This window comes from Martes martes (assembly GCF_963455335.1).
Source record: "Martes martes genome assembly, chromosome: 18".
NCBI lineage: Eukaryota > Metazoa > Chordata > Mammalia > Carnivora > Mustelidae > Martes > Martes martes.
Genome location: NC_137906.1, coordinates 5830773 through 5845027, shown reverse-complemented (window position 1 = coordinate 5845027; position 14255 = coordinate 5830773). Strand labels below are relative to the sequence as shown.

At 62.4% G+C, this 14255-nt stretch overlaps 1 protein-coding gene across 1 annotated transcript in view; it reads left to right on the top strand.

Annotated features, from left to right (window-relative positions):
- Positions 1–1811: 1811 nt before the first annotated feature.
- The window catches only part of ELN (elastin), a gene marked incomplete at its 5' end in the record, with an annotated part of 30981 nt that continues 18537 nt past the window's right edge, over positions 1812–14255 (top strand). The window contains 10 exon segments of the mRNA XM_080831060.1: positions 1812–1946; position 1948; positions 7856–7906; positions 9016–9045; positions 9537–9569; positions 11694–11723; positions 12912–12947; positions 13302–13400; positions 13642–13710; positions 13795–13863. Coding sequence (XP_080687186.1) covers positions 1812–1946; position 1948; positions 7856–7906; positions 9016–9045; positions 9537–9569; positions 11694–11723; positions 12912–12947; positions 13302–13400; positions 13642–13710; positions 13795–13863 — 553 coding nt within the window.

Here is a 14255-nt window from a genome sequence, read left to right as displayed (position 1 = left end):
ACCCAACGAGGACGGAGCACTTTGGCTCCGGCAGGCGCGGTGCGGGAATATATGACCACATTTTATTTATCTCCGCAATCACCCTCCTAGGCAGGGATATTTACGGGCCCCTGACGTGAGATGAAATGCAAGCTCTGTGAAGAGCTTACCCCAGTAGAAAGCGCTAGAGCTAGAATTTAATGCTAGGTTCGCCGGAGCCCGATGCACGGCCTTGCCGCTAGACCCCCGGATGGCCGCGGGGCTCCCGGCTGGAGGAGGGGCCCCTTAGCTCCCTTGCTCAGAGCTGTGGTTGTGTCTCCCCCATGCTCTGTCCATCTGGGGGCAGGGAAAAGCTCAGAGAGCTTGTGGCCTCGACGTTTTCCCCCTCGGAGGCTCCGATGAAGGCAAGTATCCATTTCCCTCCCCAGTCCTCTGGCTCTTGAGTTTTTTCCCCCACTTTCAGGGTCTGGAGAGGCATGACCCTCTCCTATCCTATCCGACCCCAGAAAATTCCCCAGGGTCCTCCTCGTGTCCCAGGCAGGCTGGGACCTGCGGAGTCCTTCGGAGATGCGCTGTTTCGGCACAGGGCTGCCCCCTCCTGGCCACCAGCGGAATGTCAGGCCCCCAGGCGTTCTCCTGGGCCGGGAGCGAACCAGCTGTCTGGGGACCGCCCGAGTCTGGTGTGGGCGCTAGCGGTGCTCAGCAGTGAGACAGATGGGGGCTGGGTGATAAAGGTGGGCTGAGTCACTTCTCGGTCCAGGTGAGGTCCGCAACCCCTTGGTGCCCCACAGAGCACCTGGGGATCCAGCCTGAACTTCACCAGACACTGTGGTCTGCACAGGCCTGCGTGTGGGACTATGACCTTGATCCATGACAAATGGAATCCCTGTGGTGTGTCAGGGTATCCCACATGTCCCCCAGATGCCCCAGGGGACGACGCCAACATGGCCTTAATTCCCAGGCCATTCCCCCAGTGCAGCCCCTCTGCCTTTGCACTTAGGGATCCTGGACCTGCCCCGCACTCCCTCCCCAACATCAGGCAGGATACTGTGACCTTAGCCTATAGAGAATGGAGCCCTGTAGTGTGTCAGGGTCTCCGTTCCTTTCCCCAGATGCCCCACGGGGCAGCGCCAACATGATCTCACCTCCCAGGCCATTCTGCTCACAGCCCCTCAACCTCAGCAGACATTGGCCCCGGGCCCTGGACCCCAGACCTGCCCAACACCCCAACTCCCCAGCTTCGGGCAGGGCCCATCTCTGGCCAGACCTGGGGGTGTTGGGGGAGTCTGGAGGGCCGGGTGGGGGCAGAGGCGCGGGACAGCTGGCTTGTGTCCCCACGCTGGGCCCGGGGCCCAGCCGGAGGGGCGGGGGCCTGGCCACTCGGGCCTTGGCTGGGGCCGGATTTTTGGCCGGGCTGCAGGGCCCTCCCTCCTGCTTCCTCTCCCGAGGGCTGTCCTGGCAGAGGCCCCCCTCGCACTTTCTGGCGGGAACAGGGCCAACAGTGAGAGAACAGCTACAGAGGGAAAGCAGGAGAGAGATGGGGGGGACCGTGTGTGTGTGTGTGTGTGTGTGTGTGCGCGCGTGCGCGCGTGAGTGTGTTTTAAGGAAAAAAGCCCACAGTCCAGTCCAGTCAGACCCAGCCTGGGAGGCTTGTAAGCCGGGCCTTTCGTAATTGCCCCCCTCCCCGCGGCCCCCTCCCCCAGGCCTCCCCCTTCTCCCGCCCTCCCGCCCGCCCTCTCTCCCTCCCTCCTTCCCTCTCCGCGACGAGGCAGCAATTACGCTTTGGGGATAAAACGAGGCGCAGAGAGCGGGCTGGGGCATTTCTCCCCGAGATGGCGGGTCTGAGAGCTGCAACCCTGCGGCCCGGAGTCCTCCTGCTCCTGCTGGCCATCGCCCACCCCTCGCAGCCTGGAGGTAGGCCTCACCCTGCTCCCGGGGATGCCGGCAGCCCGGGGGTCCGCCCGGCCAGGTGGCCGGGCTGACAGCCCAGAGGGCGCCCTTCACCCTGCCGTCCTCCAGGGGGTCCCAGGCGGGAGCCCCTCAGCCACTGGATCCTTGGAACCGCCCCTCCCGAGAGCCAGCCCGTGCTGAGGAGGAACCTGTCACAAGACTCGGGATGGTCCCAACCGAGTCCTGGTTCTGCCGCCCCAACAGGGCTGAGGACTCCTGCTCTGTCCGGGGTGCTGTCCCAGTGAGGGGGGGGCTCCTGAGCACGCTGGGGAGGGGCCGCCGGTGGGGTCCCGTTGGGTCGCTGGGCACCAGCAGTTTGCACACCTGTGGATCCCGCAGGCGTGCACATGTGCCCTGGGGGCGGGGGACCTGGGCTGGAGGCCAGCTCTGCCGCAGTGAGCTGTGTGACCTCAACAGGTTCCTTGACCCCCAGGAAAGTCAGGACACCTGTCTGAGGAAGGTCAGAGTTCAGTGGATTATGGGTCTGTGGGTTGGAAAGCCACTGCCATGCTCTGTCCCTGGTGAGGAGGGGTGGGGCATCCAAGCATGTATGTGAGTGTGAGTGTGCACGTGTGCGTGCATGTGCACGGGAACGAGTGTGTTGCACGTGATCGCACAGGTGGGCATGTACGTATGTGCCCAAATGTGTCGTCAGACAGTAGAGGGGGAATGTCTGTTCACAGGTTCATCCCTGAGCAGGTGTATGTGTGCGTGTGTGCGTGCGTGCGATGGGACGGGAGTTGTAAGGTATGCGAAAGTGTTGTTAGCATGTGCAAAAGTCTGCCACCCGACAGGCATGTGCACGTGGGAAACGCGCTCTCCAGGTGCGGATGGTCACTGTGCACATGTGTGCGTGTGCGTGTGTGTGTGTGCGCGGTACAGAGCACGAATGAGGATCGGGGAAACCGGGGAAGGTATTCACCCCCTGGCAGAGAGAGAGGGTGGCCAGTGGCAGAGGCTAAAGTGGACCTCCGGGCAGTCCCGCGCCGTCTGGCATGCTCTCTGCCACAGGGGACAAGGGTGCCCCCCCGTGGGGCTGCTACGCACCTCAAGGGCCCCCAGGAGTGGCCCCCCCAGGGCCCCCGAAGGTGTCCCTGGCCATGGAAAGAGAGGGGTGCAGATACCTGAGCCATTTGGTGGGGTAGCCTGGGTGGGGTCAGCTTTCTGGGGGCGTCCCCCTTGCCATAAGAACCAGACCGTCAGCGGGGGGCCAGCATGGGGGGCCCAGCGGGAGCAGGGCCACGGCGGAAGGCCGGAGTAAGGGGCTGGGCAGCTACAAGGTTTCCGTGCGACGGCCTAGCTGGGCAGGACTGCTGGGAGCAGAGGGTTCCTGCATGGGGGTCAGCTCCTGGACCTGGAGGAGGGGCAGGGGGACTCGCGCACTATCGGATGGGTCCAGCAGGGGGAGGGAGACAAACCCCAGAGGACCAGCCACCCCAGCGCCACCCCCAAAAGCAGCAGCTCTGGGTCTTCCTGAACCTCCTCTCCGCTCCCCCAGGCGTGGCCCCTGAGCACCTGCCTCCCCAGAGCATGGCAATTAAGCCCTTCAAAAATCCCGGGAGTCGAGAATATTATCCTCTTTTGCAAATAGGGAAATAGAGGCTGAGACGGGCTAAGGCAGCAGGGGAGTGGGGGGTGAGCCCCAGCCAGTTCTCTGCCAAAAAATGAGGGGCGGGGGCCGGGTACCAGGTTGCCTCTGGGGAGGAGCACGCCCGGGGATGAGTCTTCTAGAGTGGGCACGCCCTTGAGCAGAACGCACCCCTTCCTTGTGTCCTCGGTGACACTGCTAACCTTCCCCTGTCCTTGTCTGGTTTTTTTGCAAGCATAAATCTCAGCTCGGTCCCAGGTGGTAGAGCAACTGGGTCCCAGTCAGGGGTGTGGGAATCCATGACATCTGTTGGGATTTTTGCCCAGAGCCTCCAAGAGAGGTTAGGGTTAGGTCGGGGGGAGTGGGAGGGGCCGTCTACCTACACACACACACACACAGAGCCTCCTGCCCAGCTCTCCTGGGAAGCCCAGGTCCCCCCACCCCCGCCCCACCCTCCACCAAGAGGCTATCACTCCCATGGGTTCCTCACCTCCAAAATACTCTATCGCCAGTGGAGGGGGCTCCCTAGGAAAACTGTGATGGAAAGGATTGTCTAGACCCATTTAGGGTAGGTCCAAAGCAGCTTGGAGGGCCAGCCGCCCCCGAGCCCCCATGCCATCTAAAAAGAGTCGGAAAACAATTAAATCGGGGAGAATTCCTTCCCCCGTGCCCCAGAAATGTTATCAGCCTTTTCTTTTCCTGATTCCGGAACTAAGGATGATTTGGAACAGGGACTGTGGACCCTGGCTGCCGGCTGGAGTTAACTGGGGAGCTTTAAACAGCGCTGATACCAGGGTCCCACCCAAGAATTCCTGCTTTATTTGGTCTGAGGAGGGCACTGGATTGTAGAGGTTTTGTAAACACTGCCCAGGTAACTCGGATGAGCCTCCGGGGCAGACGACCTGTGGTTGGGGGGCTAATCCTGCTCTCCAAGTTTGCTGGGGCCGGAGGCTGAAAGGCAGACGTGCCCAGGGAGAGGGAGGGGACAAAGTCACCCCCGAGAGGACAGATTGTTTTCGAAAAGCCCTTGGCAGCCTTTCTCCAGGCAAACAATAAACAGCTTCGTGAGGTCTTATCTGCTCCCCCGCCAGTCCCCTGGACTGGGGCTTGGCAGAGCCCCTTGCCAAGGCCTACTGGTCCTATGCTCATTCCCAAACGGCTTCTCCACGTTTTTGAACCTGAAGCCCGGGGCCCAGGCGAAAGACGCTGCGTGCGACTGGGGTCCGCTGTGGGTCCCGGGCCAGGGGCGTCATCTCACCGGCCATAAAATGAGGAGAAACATCCCTGCCCTACTTATCTCCTAGGCCCAGGGGGAGACTCCTGCCAAAGTCACATCAAATAAGGGGACTGTGGGAATGTGAATTTCTGAGACGATTCATCTTCTGATTCAGAATGTGTTTACTTGGACCAACTGACTCTTACAATTAGTGCATATTTTTATGGTTTAACTTTCCCTCTCGCTACTCACGCCATGTTTTGTCTCCTGGGTGGAGCGTGCCTGGGTGATGGAGGAAGCAGATAAGACTGCGGGTCCCAGGGGTGCCCGGAAGAGTCCCGGGAAAGCCAGGAAGGCTTCATAGCAGAAGCGACATTCGAGTTAGACCCTGAAAGAAAGGGCAATGAGAGGCCGTCTGTGGGTGAGAGATGAACCTGGGGTTCTGGGGCTCTGGAGAGACGGAGGGGCTGCTTCTATCTCAGCAGAAAGAAGACGTCTCCGCAGGTAGAGACGGGAGGGGGTGACTTTCCCGTCACCGGAGGCATGCAAGCAGGAGCACAGGGCGATGTTTGCGGAAGGAGTTTCTGCCTGGGCCAGAAGACTGTTGTGATCTCTGAGAGTCTAGGAGGCAAGAGACGAGTTCCACCATGGGCTAGCCTGCACAACAAGCCAAACCCACATAAAACAAGACAAGCGTGCTCCAAGCCAACGGCTTTGGGCCCGCTGATCAGTGAGAACCGCAGGCTCAGAGAAGGCAGGAGGGGAAGAATTTGAGATCAGTCTTGGAGGAAGGGCAGGACTCGGGGAGCAGAGAGGCGCTCCTGGCGGGAGGCACAGCTCTGGCCAAGGAGGCGAGGAGGAGGATGACCCGCTGGAGGCCCTTGACGGCCGACAGTCTTAATCTGTTCTCACCTCTCCTGCACTTGGCGAGAGGAGGGGGGCTGGGATCCTCCGGCCCTGCCCCCCTTTTCCCTTAGCTCCGTGCAGAATGGGGAGCAAAATACCTCTAGCTCCCCAAGCCGGCGTGGTTGAGGCTCGGAGTTTAGCAGTCGCTGTCGGGATCTGAATCATGGGGGGGCCGGGGAGGGCCAGGAGGGCTGCAGAGAGATGGGCAGGTGCTGGGGAGAGAACAGGTAGACGAGGAGCCGCCAATGGGCGTGGGGAGCAGAACCTCGACAGAGGAATTCGGGGTTCAGCCAAGCCCAAGGTGGGGGGCCCCCCAGGCTGGTTGGGACAGAATAGGTTGGACCCCGACCCGTAGGCAACATCCTTGACTCCCCTCAACCTCATTCACCAGCTGGTTTATTGACTATCTGCTGGGCACTGCCCCCAGACCATGCACTGCTTAGCAAAGCATGGACAGAGACTCACCTCCTTTTTGGGGGGTGGGGGTGATCGCTGTCTGCTAGAGCAAGGGCAGGAGGTCTCTCCCTTGAACCCTTTGACAACTTGCGACAGCCTTGCAAGGCCGAGGTGATCAGTCCCCCATTGCTTACAAGGAAACTGGGGCTCTGAGGGGTTAAGTGACTTGTGCAAGGTCACTCAGATGCTAAGTGGCACGGCCAGGATTAGAGGCCAGACGGGCGTGTCCCAAGCCCCTGGCTCCGAGCCCCCACACACAGCTCCCGCAGCAGCCAGCCTGCCTCGGAGCCAGAGAGCAGAGAGAGGTGGGGAGAGGGTACTGTTGTCATCGGGAGGGAGAGAAAGGGGAGGAGGGTGAGAGCCGAAGCAGAGAGAGACCCGACTACGACAGGGAAAGGCACGGAGGAGACACACTCAGAGCTGGAGGCCGGGGCCTAGGGAGGCATCAAAGGCCCAAGGCAGGCTGTGTGCGAGGTCGGCAGCAGAGGACAGGGTCCAAGCGCTCCTTCCCAGCGGGCCCAGCCTCTAGAGGCTGCCACTCTGTGTCCCCAAGGCTCAGCCCTGATTGCTTGCACACTCCAGGTCTGGATGACGGGCCCCGGGGGGCTACAGGCCCTGGGGGGGGCCCGTGGCGCTGGAGTGCCAAAGCGCTGGGCTTTGGCACGGGGTGACCATGACAGCTTGGCATTCCCCGCCCTGCTGGGCTGTTGCTGCGGTTGACGGGGCCATGGGGCCAGCAGGCCCAGCTGCGGCAGTCCACGGAGACCAGACATCTGTCATGAGGTCTCCAGACACACCACAGGGCTGCCCGACCCTGTCCCCCAACCCCACCCACGCCCCTGTCGGCGGGGTGGTCCTGGGGCCCCGGCCGGAGCACTGGCAGGGCTGCTAGTCAAGGCTGGGGCCACTCCGTGGGGGTTGAGGGGGGGCAGCCAGGGCCTGGTCTGCCCCGGGATTGTCTGTTGCCATGACCACGCGCAGGCCTGGTCCCGGGCCCGGCAGCACGGCGTTCCCCAGCGAGAGCCGTGCGGGTCCATGGGGAGTGAACTCGTGATCTCGGCCGGGCAGACAGCCCCCGGCCTGGCCAGTGAATTAGATTTTCCTTAGGAAACTATTCACTTTGGTCATTCATGGTGTCCCCCTCTGGGCCCCGGCACGTCCTAAGACAGCGCTGTGTCGACAGCCAGAACCCCACCCAGCCGTCGCTGCCCAGTGGCCGAGGACGCTGACCTCACGCCGTCCTATCCGTGTGGGAATGGCTGCGTTTGTGCTCCCCGAAGCCACACTTCCTTACTGCTCGCTGTCACAGCCCGGCCCGCCCTCCCACGGCTCGGGCCGGGCTCTCGCTGCCCCGGGCTGGAGACAACAGGCCACCCAGCAGAAGGTTCCGGGCCCCAGCCCCCTGCCGGGCCCTGTCCCGGGAATGGGGAGAGAAGCAGGGAACACAGTGCCCACCACCCCGCTCAGAGCGGTGGCCTGGGTTTGAATCCAGACTCCATCTCTTCCCACCTGTGTGTCCCCGGGCACCCCTCTTCACCTCTCTGAGCCCGATTTTACATCCGTTGAAACGAAGGTAGTAATCTCTGCCCTTCCAACCTCGTGGGGCCATGCTCATCGTGAATGAGCAAAGGCTTTATGATCCTCAGTTGCGTGGCTGACGTTCTTTGCAGACACACAGCAGTCTACAGTCCTCTGTCCTCGGCTTCATTAGGGTTCCCCTAAGTTCTGGCTGGTGGAGGACTCTACTTACTTCCTTCCAGGGGTCCCGGGGGCTGTTCCTGGTGGAGTTCCTGGAGGCGTGTATTACCCAGGTAATGTACACAAAACTTCCACGCACCCAGGTAAGGCAGATCCTGATCGGATCATAAGAGCTGCGCCCCGTGGCAACGCAGACGGGAAGGGCCCCGGGCGCGCCTCCCGCAGCAGACCCGTGAGCCACTCTAAAAGCCGTCTGCGCGACACTTCTACAAGGACTCGAGCATAAATTTGCTGAGAGATGAAAGACAGCGTTTGCTTGGAAGGCTGTACAAGAGTGGGCGCCTTTATCCCGCCCCCCCTCAAACCGTGAACCCCACTCTTGAGAATCCGTTCAAACGAAATAATTCAAAGGTAGAGAAAAAAAAGAGAGATCCCGAACAAGGTTTATCAGAGGGTTATTTGCAAAGACATAAACCAAAAATCCCCCCTGACTGGAAGGTGTGATTGAGTCGAATCTGTCCTAATTAATACGCGGCTACTGAAAAATATAGCAGTGCCCTACCTGCTCAACCAGACAGCACAGTGCTTTTCCGGCTGCTAACAATATAAAGGCAGGGACCACGTGCAGCTGGAGACTGGGAACACCCCGGAAGATAAGGGGGAGAATGGTGCAGCTCTGGCACGGGGGTGGGGGGCGGCACGTTTTCTTTTAATTTAAGAAAAAAAGAAAAAGCATCATGCTTTGAAGTAGACTGAAAAATCAAAAGTAATATTTTCAATACTTAGAAAGTATTGGAGGGGCACTTCCAGAGAGGGGGACCCCTGGACGAGCAGGAGGAGGTGCCCGGAGAGGGCGTGGAAGTCCCACCCCATCCTCCAAACCTTGCCTCCGCCCCCCGCCCCCCGCCCCACACCCCACACCTCTTCCATCTGGCCTTTCCTGGGTTACATCCTTTCACAATAAACAGATGATCTAGTAAGAAAAAAGGAAGAAAGAAGCATCTGAGGGTTCAGGACTGATATGAAATGAGGGCAGCTGCTGGCTCACTCCCAGACACAAAGAGGCACCGGGCTGTTGGCCCAGTGGGGAAACGGAGGCTCACAGAGGTTAAGGGTTGCTCAAAGCGGCTAGGCAGTGAGAACTTGACCATGGATCCACGGGCAGCTTTCTGGCAGAGACAGTGATGGTTCTATCTGTCTCCCTCTCACTCTCTCAACACAGGTGCCGGTCTCGGAGGTCTGGGAGGAGGAGGTAAGCTCAGAATCCAAACTTGGTTCCTCGCCGATGGGGTCCGGCGGTCACTCAGGTCCACCCAGGTCCCCCGGGGCTCAGAACCCCAGAAGGCCTAGGCATCCCTCAGTCTACGGACAGTGTCCAGCTGGGAGAGACTTGCCAGAACCCACTGGCCTCCCAAGTCCCTCCCCAGCCTCTTTCCCTGGTGGCCTCCTTTCCCCTGGGTTTCGACCCTCCACAACACCCCTGCAAAGCCTTCTGGGGCTGGGAAACTGAGTCTGAGACAGTAGAAGCCGTAAGTCAGGGCTGAGACTAGGCTTCCTGCCCACACATCCAGACCCTGGGCTCCCGGCGGCTCCCCGGCCACACGGGAGGACCATCCCCATGAGCTCTTCCAGGACCTGGGGAGTGAGACACCCCCCTCCCCCGCCCCCCCATGGCCCCAGGGAGAGAAATAGAAAAATCTCGGCCTGGGGCTCCTTGTTCATTCCCGTCTCTCCACTCTGCAGCTCTGGGGGCTGGAGGCAAACCACCCAAGACTGGTAAGAACTGAGGCCCCAGGGGGAGGGGAGGGGTGGGGAGGGGAGGGGAGGGCAGGGCCTCTAAAGTTGTGAACCCAGGGAGGGAAGCAACAGGATGGAGGAGGGAGGGGGATGGTGAGCAGCAGCTTTAAGCTGGCTGGGGCTGGGCCCCAGGACCTCTAGGAGCAGGAGGCTGGATGTCTTTCCCCGGGTGGGGAGGGTCCAGGGTCTACCCTGCAAATACCCGTGGGCCCTGCTTTCTGGAGAGCCCCCTTGGCACGGGGTCTCAGAAACAGCCCCCGATGCTGGGGGTGGGGGCGGGGGAGGCAGGGCCTGACCTTCCAGTGACCACCAAGCCCATGAATGTCACTCTGGTGTTGATCCCAATGGTGGGCTCCAGACCCCGCCTGGATGGTCCCCGATCCCAGACCAAGCTTTCTCCAACTTCTAGACATCTCTGACCTCAGTGACCATTGGAGCCCTTATCCCAGCCCCGGGCTGAACCCTGACCCAAGACCGAGGCCTGGACTTAATCCTAGCCCAAACCCAGAGGCTGGGCCCAGATGAGCTCCCCTCCTGACCAGGCAGGCCCCTTCCAGCCGTGTGTAAACCTTGGAGGTTTCCAGTAAGAAGATCTGGCTCCATCTGTCCAGGCTTCTGCCCATGAGGCCCTGATCTGCCACTGAGGTCCCCCGTCAGCTCCAAAAACCACACCCCCCAGGAAAGGGAGAGGGCAGGTCCCTCTGGGAAACACTGGCGGATAAGGAGCAGGTGGAGGAAATGGTCCAGATTTATGGCCCATCGGTGTGAGATGCTGCACATGTAGGCTTGGCCAGCCCCCCCCACCCCGCCCCCTGCTCCGCGTCTCCCCGGCTCTGAAGCCAGAGGCTCCAGGACACTTTGGAAATGCGACGGCTCTTACGAAATCCCAGCGTTCGATGATCCAAGTCCAGATGAGTCCACAAGACCCAGATCCTACTTCCCTGCAAGCCCATCTGGGTTGTGAAACTCCAGGGCTGGGCCAGGCGAGCGAGAGAGAGGAAAAGGCAGCAGGAGTCCTGGGCCAGGGCTCTCCTGGGGTCTGTAGGGGTCTGCGAGGCCGGGGGTCTTGGGGCTTTACTGCTGGGTCTGCCAACGCCTGCACCCCATCTTCCTGGAGGGGCGAGCCGTCCTCACAGGGTCGCCGAGGGCAGGGAGGCGGCGGAGGTGTGGGAGTAGGACTCTACTTAGCCCGGAGAGCCCACTAAGGACTTTACTTCGTGGGGGTCATGACTGCAAAGCTGGGGGGTGCGGTGAGTGGATCCCACCGGCAGCGGGGGGACCCGTGGCAGGTGGCAATAAAGCACCAGAGGGGAGACCGGGACCGGGACACGCGCCCACAGGGGACAATCAGGGATGAGAGCTAAATGGAGGCCTTCATGGGTGAAATGCTTAGTGTAGACACCCGAAGGGACTTCGGGCTCGGGGTGGAGGAGGAGACCATACGGGAAGTCAGAACGTGACCTTCTGACGGCGAGGGCCCGAGATCGTCCCCTCTCAGCCTCAACACCCTGGGCCACAAAGGCCCAGCTCTGGTCACAGTGCCCACCTCCCCGCCCCTCCCGGAGCAGCTCCACATGGCCTGGCCTCGGGGACATCCGGGCCTGCCCAGGCAGGATGGAGCAGGGCACAGACGGCGCGTGTCATGCTTGGGAACAATTAATCCCTTGACAAGTAGAGGGTGGGTGGGCTGGCAGCCGCTCCACGCGGGCGTCCGCGGGCTGGGCCTGCCTGGACTCTTGGCGGGGGCCCGGGCAGCTGGGAGCGGCACCACCCACGCCCGCCGGCACCAGCTGGGGGCCAGCCGCCGGCCGGAGGGAGCTGGGGGGCACCCACTGGGTGCCCTGGCAGGTGTCACACACTATGTGGTTTCTGCTCACCAGCCCACGGGGCCCGGGAAGGTCGGGGACCTGCTGACCATTCCGCAGGTGGGGATACTGAGGCTCTGAGAGGGAAGTGACATGCTCCCCCCATACACTGAGTAGGTAGAAGCAGCTGGGTTCAAATCCAGGGCTCTGTGACTCTGGGAAGAGAGAGGGTTCCGGGGGCCGGGCTCCTGGGCTCCCCCAGCTACAGCGAGCTCCTCACATCTCTTCTCCTTTCCAGGGGCTGGACTCCTGGGGGCGTTCGGGCCAGGTGAGTCCCCGGGGGGGAGGGCGAGCAGGGGTGGGACTGGTCACGCTGGAGGTGACCCCGGGATCAGACAGCTGGCGGGGGAGCATGGGAAGAGGGCAGAGCAGAAGGGCGGCCTGCCCACCCCGCCGGCCCCAGCTTCTTCCCACTTCCTGTTCGGTCCCTAGCTTCTCTTCCCAGCCCTTCTGTGGGCAGGAAAGGCCGGAGCCTGTTGCCTGCCCTCTTGGAGCTCAGGAAATGGGCTTGGCTTGAGAGGAGCCCCTGGCAGCACCGAGGAAGGGCAGGACCTTCGGTATTAAGGAAACACAGGCCCGGCTGGGCACATACCGCACCTGCCTGATAGGGAGAGGGGCCGAGCTTAGAGACCCACCTTTCAGAGGGGCCGGCTGAGTTCCAGACCCGGTCTGCTCGGACAAGGGAGAGATGGCATGGGAAGGGGGACCACACCCAGGGAAAGCCAGGGAGACCCTCTGGGGCTCAGCCGTCCCCCGTGCCTGGGGTCTGTCCCCAGAGAAGCCTGCCCCTGGGCTCCGGACTGGAGCTCGCAGGAAAAGATTCTCACAGAATTGGAAACAAACCTGGCTCGGTGATGAACTCCAACCTGATTGCCCATCGGTCCCAGCCAAAGCCGTGGAATGTCTCCTGGAGGGGGAGAAGGAGCAATTGGGCCCAGATGTGGGAAGGAGAGAGCCAGAGGAACCCATGTGGCTTCTCATAAACATTTTAGTGTCCGTCTGCAAGCGAGGAGGCTCCTGGACGCAGGGCAGGCTGGATAGACATACAGATGGTGGGAGATGGAAGGGGGTTCCAGATAAAGGGGAGGAGGAGCGAGCTGAGCCAGGAGACCCCTAGGAGGAAGCAGCCCAGGCCTGGGGAGAGGGGCGTTGATGGTAAGACCGCTGCTGGGCACCCCCTTTTGCTGACCGGCCTAGGGGAAGCAAGGTTTGGCCTGGGGGTATGAAGGGGCGTGGGTCAATGCTATCACGCCTACATGGCAACTCGTGGCGGGTCCCTATTTTATCAGGATCGGACCCTCCGTACCACCTGCTGGAGTCCAGCTTGGCTGTGGGCTCCGCACACGGTCCTGCTCGGTTCCTAATCCCCCTCCCCAAGACCCTTCCCAGGCCCAAGAATGACGCCCGCACGCGAGCCTCTCCTCTCCTCACTGGCTTGGTCTCCTTCTCCCCGCAGGTGCTGGTGGGCTCGCAGGCGCTGGCCTGGGGGCAGGTTAGTGTGGACATCCAGGCAGCGTGCCCGTCGAGGGGCCAGAGCCAAGCTCAGGGCATCTGTTCGGTGGGGAGGGCAGCTGGGGTTCAGGCATGGTGGGCCGGGCCTGTCCTGGGCGCTAGCGTGGGCGTGATGTTGGAGCAGCCGCCCGGGGTCTGAGCAGGTCACGGCTGGGTCTGGGGTGAGAGCCGGAGAGAAGCCCCAGGGGCCATCTCATTGCTCTCCGTCCCCAAACCTGGCCCTGGGAGCGGGGGTCGCTGCTTGGCCTGGAAGCCACCTGAAAGGCGCCTCCAGGGAGGGACAGGGCCCGGTGGGGCTGGGCCTCAGAGCCTCACCTGGTCCTCTGCTCGGCAGGGCTCGGGGCCTTTCCCGCAGGCACCTTCCCCGGGGCTCTGGTGCCGGGCGGAGCGGCGGGAGCTGCTGCGGCCTATAAGGCAGCCAAGGCTGGTGAGTGTTACCCCTGGGGACAGGCCGCGTAAGCCTGCTGGCCTCTGTGAGCTCCCAGCTTTGCCGAGACCCTCTCCCGGGAGGCAGGTGGGCGGGCAGAATTCTCAGCCCCAATCCACCGGGCCTCGGGGAGGCCACCAGCCGGGGCCAGACCTTAGTGCGGGGCCTTCAGCTGGCGGCCCAGGGCCCTCCTGCCTCCCGCCGTTCCTTGCGTGACCCCTGGCCTCTCCCGCTGCCCGCTCTGCAGGGGCCGGGCTGGGCGGTGTCGGCGGCCTCGGTGGTGTCGCTGGCGTCGGCGGCTTAGGAGTGTCTACAGGTATGGTGGGGAGAGCGGGGTTGCCCAGGGGAAGGCCGCAGGCCCGGGGGGACCCCACTCTGATGCGCCCCCATCCCATGCCAGGCGCGGTGGTGCCTGGGGCTGGAGCCGGGGTCGGAGTCGGAGCCGGAGCGAAGCCCGGGAAAGTGCCTGGTCAGTGTGCAGTCCCTGGGGGGGCTGGAGAGGGCCGGGAGGGGAGGGGAGAGGTCCCGCCTCTGCACCAGACCCACGGGAAGGGAGAGGTCGGGCAGCCGCGGGCGGGGAAGCCAGCCAGGCCCCATGCATGGTAACCTGGCGGAAACGCCGGACAGGGGCCCCGGCCTACCTTCCAGGCCCTTCTTCAAGATCTTGGACCAGAAAGGGACCTCAGAGGCTTGCTCTATGGAAGGCACTCAAGCGCCAGATGGGCAAGGGGTGGGGGGACAGGCAGGGCGGAAAGGCCCGTGGCAGTCCCGGCAGAGCTGGGCTGAGCCCAGGCCACGCTGACCCCCCCTTGCCGCTTGCTCCCTGCACCCAAGCCCTTGAGGAAGTGACTTCAGGTTGAA